The 25,783-nt window shown below is 57.5% G+C and overlaps 1 protein-coding gene across 2 annotated transcripts; it reads right to left on the reverse strand.

Annotated features, from left to right (window-relative positions):
• Nucleotides 1-923: 923 nt before the first annotated feature.
• On the reverse strand, nt 924-25,612 carry SEMA7A (semaphorin 7A (John Milton Hagen blood group)). Of its 2 annotated transcripts, none has more exons than XM_050799843.1 (14): nt 25,368-25,612; nt 10,393-10,544; nt 9,864-9,905; nt 9,473-9,565; nt 9,187-9,271; nt 8,931-9,041; nt 8,171-8,310; nt 7,405-7,589; nt 6,441-6,549; nt 6,152-6,350; nt 3,497-3,624; nt 3,168-3,322; nt 2,907-2,968; nt 924-2,598 (listed from the first exon to the last, which is right to left on the reverse strand). In XM_050799843.1, the coding sequence occupies exons 1-14, from the start codon at nt 25,537-25,539 to the stop codon at nt 2,237-2,239; spliced, it is 1,995 nt and encodes a 664-aa protein (XP_050655800.1). In that variant the 5' UTR covers nt 25,540-25,612; the 3' UTR covers nt 924-2,236. The 2 variants fall into 2 exon arrangements, with proteins under 2 accessions (XP_050655800.1, XP_050655801.1); XM_050799844.1 differs by lacking the exon at nt 25,368-25,612 and adding an exon at nt 25,217-25,348.
• Between the last annotated feature and the right edge of the window lie 171 nt (nt 25,613-25,783).

Raw genomic sequence — 25,783 nt, forward strand, 5'->3', positions numbered from 1 at the left:
CCAGAAGCTGGGCTCAGACAGAGAAGTCAACTGCCCCAAGTCTGCCACGGACCCCTCCAGCAGTCACTGCTCAGGAAAAACACCTAGCAGACCCCAAAGGCCTAGGTCCTTGCCTCCAGGGACAGGGGACAGAGAGAAGGGAACAAGGGGGAGGTGAGGCCTCTGGGGGGACATCTGGACTTCTATCTGCAGTTCCCCCTACTGTCCCTGCCCTTCATCCCAGAGCCACTGCCCTCATCCTGACCTCCACCTGCCACTGGACAGCCTCCTAATTCCCCTGCATCCTTCCACCCCAGCCTCAGAGGCTCCTTCCTGCACAAACGTATGTGTTCTAAAACCTATTTACTTGATCTTGGAGGGAGCCCTGAGTTTCTACAACTCAAATCCCACCTCATCACTCCTAAACCCTCCCCACAGCTCCCTCCCTACTCTCCAACCCTCACCCAGACCCCTACCCTGCCTGGAGCAAATCCCATTCCCTCATCCCCTCAGGCAGCACCAGCCTCCTGCACACACACTCAAGTCTACAGCATCCCACAGGGCTGCATTTGATCAGCTTGCCCTCCAGAACTGCCCCGTGAAGGCAGGGAATCCTGAGGCTGTTTCTAGCATGGCCCAGGCCAGGCCTCCCAGGGAAAGTGGTGGGAGGTGGAGGCTGGGAATGGGGAAAAGGGGTGCAGGTGCTATTGGGGCTCTGGGGTCAAGGCTTGGGCAAGCAGCACGCTGCTGAGGAGTCGTGGGTTCAGGTACCCATTCCTGCCTCTCACTAGCTACAGCCCTGCTAAGCTGGCTCCTGGGCCCTAACCAGGACATGCAAGAATGCGTGTGATGCTCACGTAGCCAGGGGGTGGCGAATAATAAACAGGAGCCCCCACCCTCACCCCCTGACCAGGACAGCTTTGCAGGCAAGGAACAGGCGCAGGTAAATAAATAGCTCGTTTATTAGTAATATGTTACATTATTAAAGTGCATTGAGAAGAGGTGCAGGGGCCAAAGCTGGAAGGCCGCTGGCCCCAGCCCTTGCCCTGGGCGGCCAGACACAGCTGGAAAAGGGCCCAGCTCCCCACTGAAATGGATGGACAGGGCTGGGGGCAGGGCCGCCTGCCTGGAGAGCTCGGTCCAGGCCATCCCCACCGGAATTTTCACAGTTTAGCCTAAGTTATAACATGTCCTGAGCGAAGGTGGGAGGCTAGGAGCATGGAAGCACAGCCCCTGGGGAAGGGGGCTGAGGGGAAGGGAGGAGGCCCCCCGCCCCCCAACCCTCAACGCCAAGGGCAGAGTCCTGGAACCTCCCCCTGAGGACCCGGCTCGTCCTTCTAAATGAACACGGTGAACCTACGGCTCAGTTTTCTCCTTCATTCTCCCTTGTCTCTCTCACCCCACCCCCTCCCATAACCACCCCCAACACTGGGGGCTCCAACAACATCCCCCTCAGACCGGGCTCCCAGGGCAGAGCCAGCTCATGCCACTCTCCAAGAACCCATGCCCGTCTCCAGACTCTTATCTCATCCCCGGGAGCCTCAGACTGGGATCACCCCCCTCCCCAACCCATCCCTTCCCAGCCCCTCCCTTTCCCACCCCCCCAGCATGTAGTTTTGGTATTTTCATACAGATGCAGTCGGAAGTAGCTATACATGAAATAAGCCTAACATAAAAATAGAGCTTTTTCCGTCCTTCCGTCCGGAAAGCAAACATCCTTCAATAAACATGCAAGGCGGCTGTCCTGTAGGACCCAGGACCAGAGAGGGAGCTGCAGAGGACAGGGCTGGACAGAGGGTAGCCCTGGGTCTTCAGCAACACCAGCCATCCATCCATGAGAGAGGGAGGGGAAGGAGGCAATGTGGGTACCAAGAGTCCAGAAGGACTCAGGCCTCAGCCCCAGGGTCCAGAGATGGGGTCCCAGCTCTCCCATGGGCTCTTGGGCTGGGAGCATCGCTACATTTAGTCAAGTTTGAGGGATCTGAAAAATATTTTCCAGAAGATAAAATCTTGGGTCATCGATGCCCCAGCTTCACAGTCGGTGCCCTCATTCTCAGCCCCTCACCATCCGTGCACCACCTGGGGCCCAGCAGCCGCCTGCGGCTGGACGTCTCCAGGCCTGGCATCCTCCACTGGGTTATTCTGTCCCCTGGAAGAAGCGGCAGGCAAGGAGCTCCCGGGCCAGCCGGCTCTGAGTGCGAGACGTTCTAGTGCCCTGGGCTGCAGAAGCCTGAGGCATGCCCAGCCTTGGGAGGCCCTAGTGGACCAGCAAGCCAAGAGTGAGTGTGGGCAGGACCCCCAGCCAGAGGGAGGCGGCCAGGGCACAGGCATGGCCCAGCAGGTGCTCAGCCATGATGCCATCCTCGGGCAGCAGCTGCCAGTGCTGAGCCTCGCGGAAGTAGGAGCCCTCCTGGGCCTCACAGAAGTAGTGGCCATACTGCTGCGCCGTGAGGTTCTCGATGAACAAGATGCAGTTGGGGCTCTGGTGACCAGGTTCGCAGCTCTGCTCCACGTTCTCCTTGTGGCGCCATGAGTAGGTGGCGTGGCGGGATTCCATAGGGCAGCTCAGGTAGTAGCGAGAGTTCGGGGCCAGGGAAACCTTCTGCAGTGGGGCCTTGTCTGGGGAGGCAGGGGAAAGCAGCCATGAGGAGGGACCGAGAGCTTCCAGGGAAGGATGTGTCCTCCCCACGGACTGGGATCCCAGGACAAGGCTTCTGAATGAACACAGGGAACCCAGCCCTCAGCTTCCTCCTTTGTTCTTCCGTCTCGCTCATCCCACCAAGAGGGCTCCCTTGGCAGGACTGTATCCTGCCCCATGTGCCTGGGGCCCATAGGACAAGGCCATCTCTCCCTCAGACCAGGACAATCAGGGCAGGGCCATACTCCACTCATTGGGCCACAGCCGCCAGCAGGGCCAGATCAGGTACCTGGTTTGGGGTTGGGACACTCCTTGTGTGGCTCAACTGGATTAATGGATTGCAGCACTGACCTGGAGTGGGAAGGACAAAAGAGGCTCAGCAGATACAAGGCTGCAGACCTGGCCCTCCTGTCCTCACCCCAATGCAGTTCCAGCAGAGAGGAGGTTCCCACCAGAAAGGCCCAGTACTGCCACCTCCTCCAGCCCAACAACACCTCCCCCTCTCCCACACCCACTTTCTCCCAGGGATGAGGGATCCTGGCCAACGTACCGTTGGGAACTGTAGATGGAGACGCAGCGGCCCTGGTCCCAGCCGCAGTAGGGGTCTCTGGACATGAGGCAACCGTGGCAGCCCCCGCCATAGACTTCACACAGGTCCAGGGGCACCTGGCTCACCTCCCACTGGGAGCTCACATACAGCTTCCTCTGGAAGGACAGCAGGACTGCGTCAGGCCTAGGCCCCACCCCACACTCAGTCCTAAGCGTCCAGGCCCTAAGGCCTAGAAGCTCTTAAAAGAGCACACAAATCACATGCAAAGGAGCCCTGTCCTCAGCTGCGGTCACTGCATAGACCATGGGATGCAGTGGGGGGAGGCTCACCCGCTCAGCATCCAGCGACATGGTCTGGATGGCAGCTGCGCGGCGGAAGGGCTGGATCTCCATGATGTTGAAGATGAAGCTGTGCTCCTGCTCCCCCGGCTCCACCACCTTGTGGATGGTGCCCCTGTCTGTGTGTGGTGGGCAGAGGATCAGTGGGCGGGAGCCCCACTGTGGGGCCGGGCAGCCTCCCTCTAGCCGGGGAGGGGAGGGAAGTCACAGCTCAGGCGAGGGTCACGGGACTGGGGTGGGCAGGGTGAGGAGAGCGTGACTGGGGAGGAATGTGGGAGCCTAAGGGCAGCCCAGAACCTTCCAAGGCTGGTCCAGAGAGGCCATCCTGGGAGGTCCAGGGGTCCCTGGATACGGCCTCCAACATTCCCAAGGCTGCACAGGAAGAACAGAAGCAGGAGCCCCACACCAGCAAGGACAATGTGGCTACTGTCCATGCATCACCTCATTTAACCCTCCACAGCCCCGCGAGGTAGCTGTCATCTTCCTCACTCCACAGATAAGGAAATCAGGCTCAGAAAGGCTAAGCCACTTGCTTAAGGTCACAGAGCTGATGAGCAGCAGAGACCAAGTTGGAACCCAAATCTGTCAGCACCCAACCACTCAGCTGCTTCTACAACTCCCCTGTCTCCTGGACTCTTAGGGAATATATTTACTTTAAATACATTTTTTTATTTTGGAGTAATTTTAGATTTCCCAGAAAAGTTGCAAAGATAGTACAGAGAGCTCCAATCTACCCTTCTCCAGTTCCCCCAATGTTACCATCTTACATAACCACGGTATATTTGTCACAACTAGGCAACTGACATTGGTGCATTACTATTAACAAAACTACAGACTTTATTTGGATTTCACTAGTTTTTCCACAAATGTCCTTCTTCTGTTCTAGGATCCAATTCAGGACTCCGCATTGCATTTGGTCTTAGGGGATATCTTAATTTTATAAAATCTTAGATCTAAAAAGGATCTTGGATTCTAAATCAAGAGTTCCCAAGGTCTTAGAACCGAGCTGCCTGCCTCCTAGACCAATGCTCTCTCTGTTCACAATTAGGGACCAATGGGCATCCTGACCCCTGGTCCTCCCAATCCTACCTCAACTGCTGTCCCAGTTTCTAGAATAGCCTACCTCCCTCTCTCCCTCCCTCCCAATTTCCCAGGGCATCGCCTGCCCCAAAAAAGCAGTCAGATGATCGCCTGCCTAGGACATTTCCTCTACACGTCTGTGATCCTCATCTGTGGACTCTGAGATGTGGCCAGATGCTCCTTGGGCCTGATAAGCCCCCACCCCAGCCACTGCCTTCACAGACATACTGCCCCGTACCTCCTTCCAAACCAGCCCCAGTAACAGCATCCCCCTGGCAAAATTCTCAGGAAAAGAGCCAATACGTCTCCCAGTTGTGAGAGCCTCCCATTCTCTGCAGAGGACTCAGAAAGCTCTATTTTTTAATCTATCCCCAATATGAATGCTGCAGGCTGCAAAATGTGGCCTCCTGCATGGCCCTCAGAGAGAACCAAAACACCTTCCCTAATCACTCAAGTGTGCTCACCTCCCAAGTCTGCAGGAAGGGAATCCATGACCCAAGTCCAGCCTTCCTTGTCCTAGCTCCTGCTCCCAGTCCTGCACTGTGTGACCTCTCCTCCCCTGCTCCCCAGTGCCATCCCTGGCTGACCACAACAGCTGTGCCAGCCACTACAGAAGCCAAGCAAGGACAGGGGCCCAAAGGTGCAGCTGGAATGAATGCGGGGTAAAAAGTCAGGGACTCAGGACCCAGGTCCTGCCCTGTGGGAAATTCCTCTCCCCAAGGCTTCCAGGAGCCAAACAATGGCGCTGGGGTTCCAGTTTCCTACAAGGTCACCAAAGCTGAGATAGTTCCAAGGTGAAGCAGCAACAGGAAATCACATGGAGAATGTGAACAACTGAGGATGGGCGCTTGGGCCTGAATCAAATGGCCCCAGAGGTGCTAGAGGGCCTTTCCAGTCTCAAGGAAGGCAGCTGGCATGGGAAACTGCCACAAACCCAACGCAGGACTGGCTCCTCTGTGTCCTGTGGCTTTCCAGAATGCAGAAGCATCTCCCAGGGCATTCCACCCAGCTTCCCCCAGCGGGGCCTACTCCAGGGAAGAGGAGAAGCTGCCCCTGATCTCTGTGAGACGGCAAAGCCTCTGCCCCTGGAACTCCTTCCTCATGCCTAATTTGTGTCCCACCAACTCCTCAAATGTTTCCTCTCACCTGCACAATCCCAAAGACAGGCGCAGGGCCTGAATCCCTCATTCTGCCTGGCAGAGACCAGGATCCCTGTGGTTCAGGCCCCTCCTCCTCATTTGCCACATCTCTTCCTACCATCTTCTTCCCTGAGTCAGACATCTGGACCAAAGGTGCACCTGGCTTTGCTCAGACTCTCCAGATTTCCGCCTCCAAATCCCAATGCTTTCTTTTCTCCCATCCCCTTCCCCTCTTGCCCCTACCTCCTCCAGGAAGCTCTCCCTGTCTGACTCTTCCACACCCACACACATTAACCCCCCACAATTCTAGTCACTCAATTATTCCTTCCACACGTAAAGGTCCAACTAGATGTTAACTACATTATTCCTTATACCTTTCATGCCCATTTTTACAAAGCAAACTGAGGGTCCCGGGGTAGCCTCTCACCTGTAGTTAGGTAAAGCACATGATAGGTCTCCCCGTGGCTGGCTTGCATGCGGTGGACGACCACTTTCTGGTAGTGGTATTTAGAGTGGAACAATGGCGTCTTCAGGGGCCCCATAGGCTCCACCCTCTGCGCCACCTCTGGGTGACGGTCAGCCACCTGGAAGGTCTCTGTGGGTATCGGCTGCTGGTCTGGGAGGCACTGGGCAAGGAGAGCAGGCCCAGGTCAGTGGGGTGGTGGGAGGTGAGACAGGAGGGCTGGGGCCTGGGCCACGGCTGGTGTCACGCTCACCTTGCCAGGCCGAGGGTTGGGAAGGCTTGAGTGGTAGCCCTTGAGTGAGGAGGTGCGGAAGACCTTGTCAATATCACCGAGGGAATACACGCAGACCGCTGAGTAGTTCCTGCAGTGACATGGAGACCAGCTCAATGGGGGGCCCAGAACCCACCCATCCACCTCTACTCCCCCAGGCCAGCTCTGTGCCTGGCACTGAGTTACGAAACACCCCTGAAAATGGGGAGGGATGGCGGGGAGGAAGGAGAGAAGGAGTTCAGCCTAATTTCTTTGTGCTGCAATCTAAAACCACAACCTTGTATCCTGTTACAGAATCACTGAGTCTAGAGGCCATCTGCTCTACCCGACCCCAAGGCAGGAGGAACCCCAACATGGGCTGAGCAGTTCTCTAACCCTCCCTGGGCACAGGCTGTGGGATGCTGATGCCCCAGGAGGCCAGACCTCCAACCTCTTCCCAGCCGGGGCAGCCCCACCCACCCAGGAGCCACAGAGCAGGGTCTTGGCTTCCTCCACTCTGTCCCTAACTCTCCCCCCACACACCCGACACTTTTGCCTGCTGTGTTTTCAATCAATGAGAATGATTAAGAAGTGTGAATTACCAGGCTCAGGCAGTGCCTGAGCGGGTGTAATAGCACCCAGCTCCCCGAGAGATGCTTCAGCAGCTTCCTCCCAGGCCCAGCGTCCACTCTGGGCACACACAGGTGGCGGGACACACAGGCACAAGTGCAGTCATGAGTGTACATATAGGGCATGCACACACACCCATGAGTGCAGACTCACTCATGACGGTACACACATTGCACTGGCTGTCCCCCTACCCCACACGCAGCAACAGCCTCGCTTCCTGAGCCTGCAGCCCCTGCTCATGCCACACCAGGCAGGCCCTCAGCAGGGCCCAAGGCCTCCTGTCCCTACTGGACACTGAACCAATGCCAGCCCCGGCCCCAGGACAAGGGCCACTCACCATGGGTTGGAGAAAACACCATAGACCCTGGTGTCTCTCCACTGGCCGCTGGGGTCAGGGAGCAGGAAGACGTCTTGTAGCCTGTTGAAGTTCTTGTTGGTGGCAGCGTCACTGCATACCAGCATGGCTTTCAGAAACGTGTTCCACTTGGACACTGACAGTGAGCTTTCCCCACCCTGGTCCCCCTGGAAAGGTAGAGGGCGAAGAGGCCCCTCAGCACCTGCCCGGGCTTCCCCACACCCTCCAGGAAACCACTGCCAGCAATATCAGCACCTGGGCCCAGAGGAGAAGGCAGGCTGTGAAGGGCCGGGACCTGCCAGGGGTGCCCCAGGACTCAGGGCAGGTCTCCAGATGAGACTCCAGTCAGCAGGCCTGGCTGAGCCAGAGCCCAGGACCAACGGTGCTCGGGGTAAGGGCAGGTGAGAGTGCCAGGTCCCCACAGAGCAGATGGACTCAGACACACATTTACTGACTCACACACCCACACACATGGCACAGCACACTCACACAGGCAAAACACACACACACCCACACCATCATACTTTCACATGCTCACATGCCATCATATGTGCACAGGAGCTCAGCCACCTTTACCCACACACAGACGCGTGACGCTCCATGTACACACAGCTACTCCCACAGTCCCAGACAGACCCACTCCTACATCCGCACAACTTCTACATGCACACAGACACACAGAACTCACCCTCACTCAGACCTATTCACACACAGATATGCAGCCAGCAGCCCTCACGCCCCTGCTCACCCTGCACAGCTGGGCCACACGGGACACATTGAGAGGAGCCTCAGGATTCTTGTCAGGATTGTCCTCTCGGAAGAAGTAGTAGATCTTGTCATCGTAAGCCTGGTCTTGGTGCACGATGGTGGCTTTGATGAACTGTGGGTCTGCCAGGGACAGAGGCGAGTGGGCGTAAAGCTGGGAAGCTTGCCTGGGAGACCACCCCAACCCTGCACACTCTCCTCTCTCCTTCGGGTCTGCACAAACCATGGCAAATCAGATCTGGAAGAGGACTCAGAACATCAGGTCCAACACCCCCAGGGGCCCTAGGCTCTGCACCTCCACCCCACACCTGTTTTGCCCTCCTCCTACAAAGATGTCATCAGCCCAGGAGCAATGATTTCATGCCTGGGGATTGAGGGAAGGTCCCTGGGGGCCCCTATGTCACTTATGCCCAACTGGCAGAGCCCTAATGAGGAGGGAGTTGGGGGCTGCCTCCACATGAACTCAGCAGAGGATAAACTTTGGTTCCTGGGGACCCTGCGCTGGGTCTGGGGCTCCCTCTGTTTGTGTTCCCAAAGAGGGCTGGGCCCATCCCACTGCTACACCTTGTCTGTTCCTCTGCCCCCAGCCAACCCTAACTCCTCAGGCCTGTACCAAGGTCCTGCTTTCCTGCATGGCCCCAGCGGCCCTCAGGGAGCCCTCCCAGAAACATCAGGCTCCCATCTGCCACCTTAGGTGCTCACACCCCCTGGTCCACCCTCAGCCCAGTCAGAGCCTGACTCACTCTGCATGACAGTATCACTGGTGTACAGCTCACTCTCGCCCCGGATGCGGCGGAACCGAGGGATCTTCCCATTGTATTCCTGCTTCCGGATGGTGGAATACACCTCGTCCCCTGGGGATGGTGGGAGGGGGGCATGAGTAAGGGCAGGCAGCTCCTGGAAGTCCCTCCTCCAGACACTGGACAAGGAGCTGACCACCCCTCTCCCAGCCCAGTTCAGAAGCTTCCCCCTGGGGCGCCTGTTCCAGCACTGCCCTACCTTCAAACAGAACCAGGGAGTTCTCATCCGGGCTGAAGGGGGCATAGCCTCTCATCTCGCCAAGTGGCACCACAGTGTCATTCACCTGTGGGAGATCCAGAGGGTTGGATGGTCACGTAATCCCACGGCCACTGCCTCCCATGATGGCCAGTTTCTCGGCCAGGGGCCCAATCCTCCCAGGGCAAGGGCAGCATTGGAGTCTCGCCATCTCCTTCCCACTTTGAGGGGCAGAAGCCCACCCAGTAGAAGGCGAGCTAATCAGGCACATGGGGAGCAGCCTTCTCACCAGGTTCCAGCAGCTGGGGTGCCGGGCATTGGTGCCACAGGCCAGCAGCCCCTCACTCCGCCTCTCCAGGAGAGTGATGTAGTTCTCGCAGTCCTGCCCGGGTAAGAGAGAAGGGAGGAGAGAAATTGGTTGCTGGAAGGCCCTGGCAGGTCTAGCACTAGGACCCCCAGGATCAGGGAAGAAGGTGTCGGAAGGGTTGAGCATAGGTGACAGCCTCCCAGGACAGCCCAGAGTGGGTGCAGCTGATGCCATCCCCTAAGCACAGAGGACCACGTCTCCCCATCAGTCTGGGTCTCACAGGGCAGGGCCATGCTTCCTTCCTCAGACCCTCAGGGTCTCCTCTCCCTTTACCAAGTGGCTCAGATCCCTCCATACTCCTTCCCCGACTCACCCGCTTATCCAGACAGGACCCCTTTGTGGAGCCAATGTTCACCTGGGGGAAGGGGAGAAGCATTAGTTCACTCTGCCAGGAGTGAGATGCCCCCGAAATGCTTTCCACATAGCCTCAGGATAAGCCCCAAAGGAAGCAACCATTATTCTCATCTGACAGATGAGCAACTGGGGTTCTGAGAGGGTAAGTGATCTACCTGAGGTCAAACAGGGTCTCATATCCAGAGCTGAGGCCCAGAGGGTTCAGAAGACCAGCCATGGGCTCTGGGGCCCAGCTTCCAGCCTGGGCTTTCTGCAGCAGCGCTGCCCAGCTGGCCAGGCCCATTAGCTCCTGTTTTTCTCCACACCGCCCCAGCTCCCCACTCCAATCTGGACTACCTTTAGGGAGCCTCCCCCAGGAGCCATTTATAGGATACGGAGGTGGGGGCAGTTTAGGAAGAGATGCCAGCTCCCACGGATTCCCTGAGGCCCCTCGGCAGGGCTAGAGGGGAGATACGAGGGTGGTGGGGCATTGGGGGAGAGAGGCTCACCGTGCGCACAGATGCGTTCTTGCCCTCGGGGAAATCAAAGAGGTAGACCTTGCCGCGTCCTCCCACCCACACGGAGGAGCTGCCTGGCTCATGGAAAAGCACCGTGTGCGGCTCAGTCTGGCCAAAGTCCACCCGGTCCTGCCCTACATGGCCTGAGGAGGAGACAATTAGTAGAAACATTGAAGCCAGGTCCCAAGAGAGAAGACTCTGGGTCCCCTCCACATGGCACACCGGAACCTGCTTGACAACCAGTGCTTTGTGCTCAGCGTCCTGGCAGGGCCTCAGACAAGCTCTGGGCTGGGGTGGCACCCAGACGCAGAGAGCCAAGGACAGGAGAAGTAAGAGATCCTCTGGTGGGCTCCAGCAACCAGCTGTCCTTACCTACAGCACGGCCCCTCCCCTAGTGTGGCAGCCTCTCCTTCCTTCACAGTGTGTGTGACTTCAGAATGGGGCAGGATTTAGGGACCTCTTGTGCCAGGGAACAGACCCCCTCCTCTGGCACACACTCTTGAGGGGCTGGGCTCCGGCAGGAGGACCAGGGCTCCTTGGCTATGCTCTGGGAGGCTTTCTGTTGCCCTAAGCCAAAGCAAGTGGTGCCCCCCGACCCCAGGCCTTTCAGCAGGCAGCAGGGCCTCCAAGCACCCCCCTTGGAGTCCAGGTTCCGAGGAATCACAATGCTCAGAATCCCTTCTCCTCCTTCAGGAATCCCTCTCCAACCCCTCCTGGTCCCTCCCCAGCCCCTTAGTGAGCACTAGACTAAAGGAGGAAAGGAACCTCAACATCTACTCCCTCCCATTTCACAGATGGGAAAACAGAGGCCAAGGGAGGGGCAGCCCAAGGGCACATGGAAGCAGGTCAGTAGCAGATTCTGAACCAGAGCCTATACTCCTGCCTACCAAGCTGGACTCTGCACCATGGCCCACTCTGGCCTGGTTTCACCCATGGAGATGTTAGCTCTCCTGGGGGTAAAGATCAGCTCTCCCTCCCCAGCAACTCTGGGACAGGGGGACCTTCACAGAGCACAGCCTGGGCCTTTCAGCAGAAGGGCTGACTGGAAATATTTTCCCCAAAAAAGAAACTGACTGCAGCCACTGTCTCTGGGGAGATGTCTCATCTCCAGTGACACTACTGAGGTTGTCCTGGTTGTAGGAGTAAATTATAGGGATGGGATGGCCTGTGGCTGTGCCCCCAGCAATCAGCCACAGCCAGCATCTTCCCCTCTGACCAGCCGGGGCCTCACCCAGGAACTGGGTCTGACCACTGTTTTTCCAGTTGCAGGAAACTCTGGGGCAGCCAGCTTGGCAGTGACACCCAAGCTCCAGTTCTGACCAAAAAAAACTACCATTTCCTCAGCTCTGCCCCCGATCCCTCTGACTCCCATTGGAGCCATATTGATTCTGCATTAACGGGGGTATGGAGCAGCTGGACCACACACGGTGCAACCACACCTTCATTCTTTAAGAAACATCCCTTCACGGTCAGGTCACCCCTGGAAGTGAGCATTCTTCACCTCTTCTGTGGCCTGGTGCACTGTGCAGAGGAGAATGCTGAGGTACCCTGGGAGACATGCCAAGGTCACATCAGCAGGCAGGACAGATCAGCTTGTCCAAAGGTGGAGTATCAGCTCTCAGGAGCAAGGCAGGCCACAGAAATGCTGAGCTCACTGTCCTTGGGTGGTGTAGTTCTCCTGGTGCACATCATAAACAGCCCAACTGAACAGCTCCGGGGATATCAGCCCTCCCTGGCCCCCAAGCCTCCCTCCCTGTAGGCCCCAGATGTGCAGAGCAAGGGCTGAAAGGTACTGGCACTTCAGTGGGAGGGAGGGAGGGAAAACTGGCAGGTCTTGGGTGCTGCCCTGCTCCCCCTACCTTCCTGGGATAGAATTAGAGTGCTGGGGTCACAGACACGGTATTCCCGACTCAGCTCCCATGACTCCCCTTCCACCCGCAGCCCAAGCCGCAGCCACCATCCCCTATGGCCCAGCCTGGAATCCAGACAGTCTGCAGCCCCAACTCCCCTCCCGCTCCCCTCCCATCCCCCAATAGCCAGCCTGGCAGCCACGAAAAGGTGCATGTCTGCATCTGGAGATTCTGGGCTAGGACCCGAGATCCATAGCCCCTGGGAGTCAAAGCAGAAAAGTCCCAGCCGTCAGACTGTGCTAGCCACCTCCATCAGTCACCTTAGCCCCACACCTGCACCAAGGCCACAGGCCCAGGTCTCCAAGGGAGCCAGCAAGGCCAATTTGGTACAACTACTCAAGGGGAAAGAGGCACCAGATAGGACCCTGGGCTGGGGGGTGGTGCCTCATCTAGGAGTTGCAGGGCTGTTGAAGAGAAGAGGAAAGCAGTCCTGCCCTAGGGAGTCGAGCCTGACGAGCCTGACGGCTCCTGATGGCCGAGGCATGGCTGGGTCCCGGAGAGTAAGGTCTGAGGGGGAGCCTGGCCCTACTCTGGGAACACATCTGAGGGGTCAGACAGCCGTACCACAGAAAGCTTCCACAGCTCCCCAGCAAAATTGTCTTAGCATGGACCACAGGGCTGCCCACAAAGTATCTGCTGAAGACATGAAGGGAGGGTGAGGGCTGCTGGCCCCTGGGTAGGAGCTGCGGCACTAGGGCCAGGACAATCCCATGCGGATCTGCAAGCTTGAGCCCAGTTCCCTTCAAACCCTAGCCACAATGGCTAGGGCGGAGGAAGGCAGGAACTGTTCGTCCCATTTTGCAGGAAAACGAACAGGAGCCCAGGAGCACGGCCTCCCGTGACCCCCAGGTTCCTGCCCCTCCCAGCTCACTTCTTGGTGATGCATATGGGCTAGAGGGAATGACACCAGCTCAGCCCCAGGACAAGGCCTTGGCCCATTCTCCACCCCAGCCCCGGCCTGGGTTCCCGCACCGCCCGAGGCCCTCAAAAGGCCTGATTGTGCCCGGGAAGTGTCGAGCAGCAGCAGCTCGATGAATACATGAAAGGAAGCTTTGTTTAGGTTGGCAGGAGCGGGGGCTGGGGGCTCAGGGGCAGGAGGGCTGCCTGGAAGTGAAGGCAGCACCAAGCCATCAGGGCCAGGCCTCGAGTCTCTGCGCAGGCAGGGGCTGAGCAAGGCCAGGGGCTGCCCCTAAAAAGGCCAGGCCAAGGGAGTACGTGTCATATCCCTGAACATTTTCTTTTTGCTGCTTTATGAACTCAAAGAGAGAGGAGAGGTAGATAAAAGCTGGATGGGCCCAGAACAGGCAGGGAGGGAATGCCAGGCAGGGGACACAGACTGAGCAAAGGTAGGGAAGGTGGCTGTACAGAGGGCAGAGGCCATGCGCTGCAGCCTGGCACAGTCCTAATGAGAGAAGAATCAGGAAGGTGAGCTGAGGCCCACGTGTGATGGGGGAGGGAAGATGCAGCCTGTCCAAGGACACACTGACCCACTGCCCATCACTCTCCCCTGCTGCCTGAACTCTACGAGCAGGGCCAGGAGTGGAAAATGCCTCCCCATCCTCTGGCGTCCCCCACCTCCTGGCTCCCCCTGCTTCCCATCCTGCCTGTCTAAAAGGAGCACCGTCTGGCACCGTGTCTCCCCCCTCACTACCCAGCCTGACGCATTAGTGGCTGACTAAGTGGTAGCTAAAAGCTCCCAGAATAACCAGGGGTTCAGGCAGGGGAGGGGGCTAGGGACACATGGGGAGGGCATAGCCCAGAGGCAAGCCAGGCACAAGACAACCCACCCCCCACCCCATGTGATTCCGAGCCAATCCTCGCTCCTGCTGGACCAAGAAAGCACATTCAGGCTGCCCCGTACCCAGCCGGACTCCATAGTTCCCCTGAGTCCCATTTCTCATGGTGGCAGGGCCAGCAAGGCCCAGCTCCAGTCAGATAGGCGGGCTGCAAGGAAGGCTGGGTTATAGGAGATAACCTCCACCAGACACAGCCCTGGGGCCAGGTGCTCACGGGGCTCTGATCCCATTGGAAAGAATGGGGCCTGACTCCTTGGGGCCCCTACCCTTGATCACCACCCCAGCAGCTGACCGACTGTGGCAAGTCTGGGCCTCTGGGGTGCGTTTCCTAAAGCAGGCCTGCCTGGTGGCGCATGCTTCCTCTTCTCATTCACTCCGGTGCTGTCACCGTCTGGCCCGCTGTCCCCATACTCTTGTTGTTTGTGAAAGAGGAGTGCAGCTTCAGGGGAGGGCAGAGTGGGAGGTGGTGTTGCCCATGAAGGGGCTGGGTACCATGCTCTGGTCTGGCAAAGCCAGCCTTGCAACCTGACCCACTGACCCAGTGGGCCTTGAATGCTAACCTCAAGGAGCCCTTTGAAAGTGGGCAGAGAGTCAGGCTCTGAAAATGGCAGGAATGTGGGCACCCCCCCGGAGAATGCCTAAGTCAGGCAGTCAGAGAGGCCCCGGGCCAAGGAGCAGAAAGCAGGCCGACCTCAGGTCGGAGAGCCAGCACATCTGGCAGGAGCCTCCTCCCACAGTTGTGCCCCCACCCCTGCACTGCCAGGCCTACCTCACACCCTTGCCCAACCACATGCCTGGCAAACAGAGTAGAGGGAAGGCCCACATGATGCCCAGGAATTAGCCTGCAGCCTCCCCACCTTTTGGAATCCCACATCCACATGTCAAGGTGGAAGGGAGAGGATCTGAACAGTCATTGAACTGAAGGACGTGGAGGCCAGAGAGGCTGTACCACTGGCCCAAGGACACAGAGCGAGGGAAGCTCCAAGTTTCCAGTACCCATTACCCAGCTGCTTCTCTCCAGGATCTCATCCTGGGCTTCCTGGAGAGCCTCTGATTTGCAAAAAGCTGTATATTCAGCCTCTCCCTACTTCCCTGAATCATCCCTACTCTACCCTTCCCTCTCTTGCTCACTAGGTGCCGAGTCACTAACCTGATAACTAAAGGGAATCACCCGCCCACCCACCTTCCAGGTAAGGCCCTGATCTCCCAGGGGCCTTTAGTGATCAAAGCCTTAAATCCAAAGGAGTGACTAATGGTGGAAGTGTAGGTGCTGTGCATGTCAGAGTGGTAGAGGAAACCCTTCCACTAGGGGTGGGAGTACAGGAACAAACGTTTCTGTCTCTCCTGATATGGCCAGGAAGAGAGTGTGAGAAGCCTGGTTTCCAGGGTGGCACTGGCTTGGTGCTAAGGACAGGTCATGGCTGCAGGTGGGTCCTGGCAAAATTCAGGCAGGGTTAGGTTCTAGATTAGCTAGCTGCCTGGCAGGAGCAGAGCCTGTGTGCTGGGGCAGGTGGTGGGGCCTCGAGATAGCACTCAGCTCATGGAGGAGTGAGTAGTCTACCTTCTTTATGAGCCATGAGAAGAGCGCGCTGTGTGCTGGGCCAAAGGGGAGTATCCTCCCACCCACCAAGGTCAGCTGTGGGTGGGAGGGGAGTATATCTCATGTGTGGCTCAGCCCTGACTCCAAGAAGTCTCATCATCTCTTTGGTGGCCGGACAGCTGGCTGGCTGTGACGGTGACTGAGGCTGGGCCTTCCTGGGTTCACTTTCCTCCTCTGTGGTTTAGCTGGGTGTGAGTTGGGGTAGATGCTGGTACTTGTTTGGGCCTGGGTTTTACGGCCCACCAGGATTCTTGAAACAAATCACAAAACAATCAGGGTTAAGTCCATGGGTCTTTCTGGGAAAGTGTGACTCTCTGAGTGCCACAGAAGTCAGACAGTTTTCTGGAAGTGGAGGCGGCAGAAAAAACTGACACTCTCATCTGCTTCCACTGACCAGCCCACCAAACCCCCAGCCACCCTGTAAAGAAGGCAGGACAACCTGTATTGCCGTTTTACAAACAGGAAAACTAACGCCCTTCCAAGCCACCAAGGTCTGGATGCTCTCCCCACGGCACCACTGTGCTCAAAGGACCAGAAGAAGGTTTGGCTATTGGGGAGACTGTCTGGGGCAAAGTCCTGGGGAGAAGGGTCAGTGTGGAAAGCAGTGTGATGAGGGGCTGTGCTGGGCAGGATTCAAGGACTCAGGGAAGGAAGGCCGGTAAGGAGGCCCTGAGCCCAAGCCCAGGGAAGGCCGGAAGCCCAGGACAAACACTATGTCCTGTCCACCTTCCGGCTGTTCTCCAGCCCATCAGGTTCCAAAAGCCCCAGAGTGGGGCCGAAGTCAGCTGGTGGCTCCTTCAAAGCAGACAATGGGTAGCGGTGCAGGGCCTGCCCCTGGGCCCAGAGCCAAGGCAGGGGTGGGGGAGAGGGCAGAGGATGGCTACACCACCCCAAGTGGAGGGAGGGAGGCAGGTGGAAGACTGTTGAGAAACAGAAGGTTACCCAGTCTTAGCCTTAGCCTGAACCAGCAGGGGAGACCGAGCAAGGGCAGCCAGCCAGCAAAGCCCATTAGGGAGAACTGGCAGGGGCTGGGCTGCCAGGGCTGCATTCCATCAGAAACCAGAGATGCCAGAGGAGGAGGAGGAAGATGATGACGACGATGATGATGCCCCTACCACCCAACCCTTCCATCACATTTACTATGTGCCAAGCACTATCCCAAATAAGTTTTAACTCAATCATCACTGAACTCTCATGAAGTAGGTTCTTTTATTATCCCCATTTTGCAGATGAGGACCGTGAGACACAAAGAAGCTGAGTAACTTACCTAGCATTACACAGCTAGTAAGAGGTGGAGCAGAGGTTCATACTCAGGCAAGCTGACTCCAGAATCTGTGTTTATAACATTGTATTCCAGAGACGGGCCCGTGGAGGCTTCCAGGCCAGCCATTCCCAGACAGATGAGGAGACCAAGGCCCACAGAGGATGAAGCCCAGTTAGAGGCTACTTGGCCAATGAAGGCGTGACCTCTGCCCATAACACCCTGAAGACAGTGTGTAAGTGAGCACGGGTTTGCAGGCCCAGGTGAGTGTAGTGAATTCCTATGCTTTGATGTTGTCCTGGCATCCGTTTTGAATATAATCTGGGCTTTCTTACACCAGAAGCAGGGCTGTCACCCTTGACACCGTTTCCAGCTCCCTGCCCCCTCCCGGTTCCTCAATGTGCTCAATCCAGATATCTACCATAGACAGTCATCTCCTGGTGACTGCCTCCCTGTGGGACAGCTACATACAGCCCATTTAACTGGTCCCGCTGACCCCACAGCCCGCATGGACTGTGCAGACAGGCCAGTGACCTTGTCTCAGTCACAACATGACCTCCTGGAACTCATGACTGCTTGCTGTAAACTCACCAATTAAAACTCCCTGTGGAGGCCAGGCACGGTGGCTCACGTCTGTAATCCCAGCGTTTTGGGAGGCTGAGGCGGGCAGATCATTTGAGGTCAGGAGTTCTAGACCAGCCTGGCCAACATGGTGAAACCCCGTCTCTACCAAAAATATAAAAAAATTAGCCAGACGTGGTGGTGTGCACCTGTAGTTCCAGCTACTTGGGAGGCTGAGGCAGGAGAATTGCTTGAACCTAGGAGGCAGAGGTTGTAGTGAGCTGAGATCACGCCACTGCACTCCAGCCTGGGTGACAGAGCGAGACTCCATCTCCAAAAAACAACAACAACAACAAAACAAACTCCCTGTGAAAAACTTGTTTGAATAACACCTTGGACCCCATAAAGATGCTGGCCCATGGATCCCTCCACCCTGCATGTGCTCCCTGACCTCCACGTGTGTGGCCTCAGGTATGCCAGGTATCCCTCAAGACCTGTTAGTAACAAAATCTTTATTTCCACCTGTCTCTCTCTTAATCATGGAAGGAGTGCTCTCCATCTTAAAGATCCTAAGTTACAACAGTGGGGCAGGAATCTTCTCATGGTGCAGCGTGGGGCCCTGGTCCTGAGTGACTGAGTAGGAAGACAAGTCTCTCAAGATCTCTGCTTAGAACATAAAGTACTCTGTGGGGCCGGGCGCCATGGCTCATGCCTGTTATCCCAGCACTTTAGGAGGCCAAGGCAGAAGGATCACGTGTGTCCAGGAGTTCGAGGCTGCAGAGAGCTATGATTGCACCACTGCTCTCCACCTGGGAGACAGTGAGATCCTGTCTCAAAAAAAAAAAAAAAAAAAAAAAAAAAAAAGTACTGCATGCTCTGAAGCTGACCACAGTGAAGAGCAGAGTGTGCTCACCAGCCAGGTCCCCACCCAGCCAGCCCTGGCCAAAACACTCACCTCCGCTCCTCAGCTCAAGGACCCACCATGGCTCCTATCTGCCCATCCAAGCAGGGCCCAAAACCTCAGGGCAGGGCAGTCAAGGCCCACCTCATTTCTGCACAGCTCTGCCATGGCTCATTCCCATCTCTGCACTTTGCTCCTGTTCTCCATTCCCTGGATTGACCTTTCCCCTTTTCTCTGTGCACATGGATCTTACCTGTCCTTGAAAATCTAGCTAAATCCCTTGGATCCAGGAAGTATTCCAGATTCACTGCCCGTACCTTCAACCTTGTACCACAAACCATCTGGCACTACCATCTTCACTCAGATCATGCTGTCTAATGGGATTTCATCTGGCCTGTGGGGTCCTGAAGGTGAGGACAAGGCTTCCTCTTGCTCTATGTCTTCCATTGCCAGGGAGCAGCTCAGACAATGAAGAAAGGCAAGAGTGGGGCAGGCCAAACTCCCATGCGAGAGGGACAGGTAACCTAGAACAGATGCCTGGGTCACCAATGGGGTGCAGAAGTCATCACAGTGACCTTCCTTCCTCGACAGGCTGGGCTAGAGCTCCTGCCTCAGCCTCCCAAGTAGCTGGGATTACAGACGTGTGCCACCACACCCAGCTAATTTTTTTGTATTTTTAGTAGAGACGGGGTTTCACCATGTTGGCCAGGCTGGTCTCGAACTCCTGACCTCAAATGATCCGCCTGCCTCGGCCTCCCAAAATGCTGGGATTACAGGCGTGAGACTCTGTACAAACAACAATATGAATAGTTGTCTGTGCTGTACTCTGCCCCCACTCTATGCCCTTGCCCCTAGCTCTAGCCTGGCTCCTCCTCCTCCCCCAGGAAGCCTTCCTTGATTACACCATCCCACACTGACCTTTCCTGCTCTCACCTCCTGTCACAGTCCTAGGCTACATCTGCAGGTCATTCCTGACTTTCCCAGGGGTCCACCCTACTTCACAGGCAGAAGACCCACCTCTCCAGGAATGTGGGGGGCTCCCCAAGGGCAAACCCAGGGCTTCTCTTCCTGACTCTCCCCCAGAGGAGCTGAACACAGACCTAGGCCTGCTGCCCTCCATGATGAGAAGGTTACCCAGGGGTGCTGGCACAGAGCCCAAGCCTCTGGCTGGAAGCATGGGGTGCAGAAGGCATGGCAGGATCAGCCTAATCCCAGGCTGTCATGACAGTTAAAACCAGATTAGCCCGAGCCGGGACACAGATCAACCTGTCCTTGGCACCCAAGGCCCAGACCACCTGAGGAAAGACCAGAAGGGGTATATGGAGCTGGTCCAAATTCAAGGTCCTGAAGAGAGGGCACTGATGGCTGGTGCGGCTCCTAGAACAGACAGCACTGGGGCAGGAAGAGTCTGAGCTCAGCTGAGCTAGCTGAGGAAAAAAGGCACTCAAGGAGCCCCCAGCCTGGGACAGAGTATGACGGCGGACAGAAAGCTGGAAACAGGCTGAGAGTTGGGGCAGAAACAGGCTCAGAAGACTCAGCCCCGGTCCCAGCTCTGCCTGTCTCATTGGGTGACCTCGGGCCAGTCCCTGTCATCTCTGAGCCTCAGTTTCTCCATCTGTGGAATGTTTGGCTGGCCTAGCTAATCTCTGGCATTTCTTTTCTGACATCCTAAGCTAGCGCTGTCAGGCTGTGTGGGTTGGGGTCATCCAAGAAGGTCCCTCAGAAGAACTGAGAAAGAACCAGCAACCTCCTTTCTGGGCAGAGCAGAAAGGAGGAGGTAAGTGGGGTACAGAGAGGAGTGGGGTGCAGAGAGGAATGGGGGAGCCAGGGAGCAGTGAGGGAAGAACCATGGGAGTCCAGGAGGCAGTGGGGCCAGGCCACCATGCAGGGCCTGGGGAAGGCGGCAGCTGTGTGCCGTGTGTTCCAGATGGGATGCAGCATAGGGACGGGGGTCCTCCAGGAGGCTGGGCACAGTTCTGGAGACACAGTAAGGCCAGGGCCAGGGACAGTAAAGGGCTTGGAGAGCCACCCCATACCATTCGGGGCAGACAGGGGACGGTCCCTCGAGGCCTGGCTGGCTAGGGAAGGGGGAACTCTGTCCTCTGAGGAGGCAGGGCCCAACAAGACGCCGGGGCTCTCCATTCCCTGGCTTTCTTTCTAGCCTGTCTGGCTCCCTGAGGACAGGACAGCTGGCCATACACCTAGTGGCTGGCCCTTCCTGCAAGGGTACGGAACCCTGGCTCTTCTGAAGGCAGGACAGGTTAAGGGCCCCTTCCTCCCCCAACTATGGACGAAGGAAGACTCCCGGGGCAGCCATGCTGGGCCAAAAAAGGAAATCAAGAGAAGTGGAAACTTTTCAGTGCAGAGCTGCCGACCAAAGCGGGGGAAGTACAGTCAGTTTCTTGTGACAGAGCCCTGTGAAGCTGGGGGTGGACAGGCCGTCAGCTAGTGGTCCATGCACTCCCGCTACTGCCCCCTGAGGGCTGCCAGACCTGCCCCCTGGGTTGAACTTCACATCCCACCTTGCCTGGCCCTCCTCAAAACACAGAGCCCAGCTTTCCCTGCTTCCCTCAGGGCCCCACCCTCAGCCCAGATAGTGATCTATCCACGCCACCCCCACCCCACCACCTCCATGCTCCTTCCATCTCTGCAGAGGAAGAGCAGGAGAAGACAGAGCTGAGGGACAGACCTTCTCACCTGGAGACTGTCCTGTGGTCAGGAGTCAATGCGGAAAGCCGTGGTCTCCCTGGATCCAGCCCCAGCCTCCCACCAGGGAGCTGTGACGGGGCTAAGGCCTTGCCAGCACTCGAGAGGCCTTCCCTGCCTGCCACGGCCTTTCTCCAGTGGATGCAGCCTTCCTCCCCACTGCTGGGCCAGCCATAGGATGACAGGTATCCCCTCACCTATGCCCAGCTGGACAAGTTTCAAACTTTTCGGAATCCCCCAGGCCCAGGCTGACTCAATACCTCCTCATATGGGGGCCCCTCACATGGCTTCTCTCCTCTCTGTGGTCCTTGCTGTAAATTCTTGGGTTTAAAATCCTATTAAGTGGGGTGCTTCCTCCTGTTCCTTCCCTCCCCCAGCTGATTCACTCCTCCTGCCATTTCAGCTTGCTACCTCTTCCGGGAAGCCCTCCCTGATTGGGAAAATTGGGTTAGACATCTCCTCAGTGCCCATAGCTGCTCTCTGTTACACATTCTGTTGTACCTGCAGGTTTATCTGCCCATCTCCATCTACACTGAAAAGTCTCCAAGGGCATAGAATCATCTTGTTCCATGATCCCCAAGCTCAGCCTCAAGACCAGCACAAGGTTGGCCCCAGCAAAAGTTTGCTAAGTGAATATGTCCACCCGTGAGGGCACAAGCTAATGAGCTATTTCCTCCAAATGATCCTCAGCCTTTGGCCCATGAGAGAATAAGGAAAGAACATGAAACTTAAGGGTTTCCCCTGACTTCCCAGGTTTCCATTTCTCCTCTAGATTTCTGGAAATCTAAGATTTAAACAGGCCACCACAGACTCTGTCCAGCCCCTCCCATCCCAGAGAGATAGAAATCCTAAGACATTAAATCTCAGACAAGGATAAGCCCCCTCTCCTACCCTCTTTGGGCACTTGGGGAAACTGAGGTTCAGTAAAAGACAAACACTTGCCCAGAGTCACAGAGCAAATTAGGTCACAGCCTGAACCAGGCTCCCGACCTCCCAACTCTCTCCCCTATACCACGGTCATCCTTGGACCTGTGCCAGCATCCATTCCACCAGACCTGCTCTCAGAATCTTCACTGTCCAGGACAGAGGGGTCACAGAGCTTGGTAGGAAGCTCCTGATGACCTCACCATGCATTTCTCTCGGCTTAGGAAACTCCCCCTCTCCTCCAGAGAATTGCCCCCCCACCATGAGACTCTGCAGAGGAAGTTCACCTTGAAGGTGATGAACACATCTAAGTCCCCAAGGGGGCAAGGATTTCCACTGGAAATGCTGATGATTGGGGAGTCCCAGATGTGACCTCATCCCCTGGAGGAGGTAACAAACCTCCTGCCCTGGGGAGCAGCCCCAGAATGGCTCCCCAGCAGCCACCGAGTCAACAATAACATCCCATTGTTTAATAGGACAAAAGCGAGGGAGGGCAGAACCAGCCGGGCAGGTTGAGACTGGGGATGTGGGCTCTGTTTCCCCATGGACAGGCTGGTTCACCTCTGACTTTGGGGTTCAGGACCTTCCATGCCTTCTCTACCTCCTCCAACCACTGATAAAATGGAAGAGGGGTGCACAGCTTACACAGGCATGCCAACCTCCTTTTAAGCCCCAGACCTCACCTGCAATCTACTCCCTTCCAGTCGCTGCTTGCAGGAAGATCAGGACCACACATGCACATCCTTGACTTGCCCATGTGTCAGCGACAGCCCTTGGGAGACAACCCCTAGAGCCTTTCTTGCTCTGGCAAGCTCTAAGGGTCAAAGACAAGTGCGGAGCTCAAGGGCAACCAGCAGGTACATGATGGCCCATCTCTCTCCCTGGCCTGTGCTACACTGTGCCAGACTTTCATCAGGCTGCAGAGGCAGCAACCTCCCTGATCAGTGCAGGCTGGGCCACTCTCAGAGTTCCCTGCTTTAATCTTTCTCTAGAACTTGGGGATCCAAGCAGCAGAAAATAAAGAACTTTCCATACCTATTCCAGTCCCCACAGCTGTCCTGACTCAAAACTAAAATCCCCATCTATGCCTCACAGAGAAATGGCTCCAGAACCACCACCATCCCTGATTTTGTCATTCCTGGATACCACCATACTCGCACCCACCCACTGGTAGACAGAGCTCTAGACTTCCAGCAAGACCCCCTCTTACCCTATTCCTGGGTTTGTCCTACCCAAGCCCATTCCTGTCCGATTACCATGTGTCACCCCACAGGAGACAAGAGGCAGCTGTCAGTCGGGCACACCATCACCAGCTGGTGGCCCTGGGGGTGGGGAGCAGGTGAATGGCAGGGCCTGTCTGGCCAGTGGGGCACCTGGCACTGGTGAAGGAGACCACAGACTGTCCTTGGACAAGACTGGTGAATGGTTGGCAGACCCCAGCCAGTGGGGTTCAACAGTGCATTACTAAGCAGAGGGCACAGCCAGTGTGGCTACAGCAGTGAACTGCGGGTAGGGGAGGTAGCCCATGGAGCTGGGCTGGGAGCTTCAAAAAGTGGGTAAGAGGACTGAAAGCAGCTTTAAATAGCCTCAGGGTGGGAACTAAGTGCCCAGGATGGGATGTATGCATTAAGTGCTAAGAAGCGGGTGTGCATTAAGTGGGGTGGGGGTGGGGGGTCATGGGAAGACTGTGGGACAGGCAAACAGAGCCAAAATGCAAAGGGTTTGATGTAGGGAAAGATTCCAGAACACTCAGACATGCCCATTTGTCCCTTCCAGAGTGCCCACATGCTATGATGTCCAAGACAGCCAAGGGGACTGAGGGAAGGCAAAGCTGCTGTGAGGGCAAACGAAGCTGGGGCTAGAGCTGGGATTGCAGAGTGGTGTGCAGGTCTCCTACATGCACAGGCGGCTAGAGCTCTAGCAGGGCTGCTCGGCTTCCTCCAGGAGCACCTCAGGCTGGGTAGCCGAGTTGGTCCCCAGAACACCTCATTCATAGTCCCTGAACCATCTAAATCCTTCTCCCCTCCCTAACGCAGAACCTGGACTGGTCCTGTGCCAGATCAGAGCCCCTGCCTGCACCTAAGCACCCACACTGCTCAGTGACCTTGGGCAAGTCACATTCCCTCAGCTACTGCGGCAGTTCGGGCCACTCATTTTCTGTATGTTTTTTTTTTCCCCTCTGCTAATAATACCTGCCCCAGATAATGCTCAGACTCCCGCAATCCCTGCAAACTGCCAAAGGCATCAAAAGGCTCCTGGTGGGGCTAGACCCGACCAGTCCCCCCAGTCCCCACTGCGACTCCCCCACCATCACCACAGGGGGGCCGCAGACACGCCAAATTTGGGGACAGAGCCGAGTCGGCCTGGGGGCGGGGAGGCATTTGTGTGCAATGCAGGGGAGGGGAGATCAGTTCCTCACGGCAGAAAGCCTCAAACACCCGCCTAGCCGGCTTTCTGTCCCATGGTACAGGGTTTAAACTGAGGTGCCTTGGGGGAGACTCCGGTCCCCCAGGTTCTTATACCTACCCTGGCCTAAAGGCTGCACCCCCGCCCTAGATCCAGCGCCTGGGGGTCCCAACAGCCGTGCCCCACCCAACGGGCACTGCCCCCCAACGCTGGAGCCGATTTCTGGTGACAACTGCCACGTGCGGGCAAGGGGGGAGCAGCCGGTGCCGGCATTGCGGAGGCAGCGCCCTGGTACCCCAAGCCCCCGCACCACACCACGTCCCGCCGCCTCGCCGCAGGGTGCCCACCCCCTTGCCTGGCCCGAGCTCCAGGCCGGGGCGGGGGCGGGGGCAGGCGGCGGGGTCTTTGTTCCCGCTGCCGAAGCGCGGCGGCGGCGGCAAGGGGTCCGCGCCCCCCTCGCCGGCCCAGCCTGCGCCCCGCGCGCCAGCAGAGCCCGCAGCTCAAGAGGAGGGGACCGGGGTTGGTGTCCCGGGCGGGGCAAGGGTCCTGCGCCGAAGCCCCCGAGCCAGAGAACCCAGACTGGCTCGGGGCCGAAAGAGGGGCCCGCCCCCTCCCCTGGCGCCCGGGCGTTGCGGCTCCCGGCTGCCAGAGACTTGGTGCGACTTGGCCGGGGCTCCGGCCCCGCCGCTCGCTCGCCGCAGCGTTACAGCCGGCTCTGGTGTGCCAGCGCACACACTCACACACACTCACCCAAACCCACACGCTCCACGCGAGGACAGCGCGGGGACAGCCCGGGACCCGCAGAGCCAAGCGCACGCACTCCCTCCGGGTGCAGCATACTCCGCACCCGCCCCGCGCAGCGTCTGATCCCGCGCCCGACCAGCCGCGCGGCGCCGCCTACCTTTCCAGACGGCGAAGATGCGGGGTCCGCTCCTTGAGTGGCCTTGGGCGGAGGCGGCGGCCGCCCAGAGCAGCAGCAGCAGCCGCAGCAGGAGCACCGACCGAGCCGGTGGGCCAGGGACGCGGGCGCGCGGTGCGCTGGGGGCGGCACGTCCGGGCGGAGGAGGCGTCATCCCGTGGCCCCGGGAGCGACAGCAGCAATCAGCCGAGACTGAGCCAGCGCCCGGCCGCAGGCAGACCCAAGCGCTAGGAGGCGGAGCCAGCGCTGACCCCACCCCGCCCCTCCCCCCGCCCCTCGCAGCCTTTTCTCGCCTCACTGGCTTTCCTGAGCGAGAGCGGAACCGCTGGGGGAACCTTCGCACCCTCTCCCGGGCAACTCTACGGGGAAAGCCCAGCTGCGGACAAGCCAGACTTGTG

Source organism: Macaca thibetana, chromosome 7 (genome assembly GCF_024542745.1).
Source record: "Macaca thibetana thibetana isolate TM-01 chromosome 7, ASM2454274v1, whole genome shotgun sequence".
NCBI lineage: Eukaryota > Metazoa > Chordata > Mammalia > Primates > Cercopithecidae > Macaca > Macaca thibetana.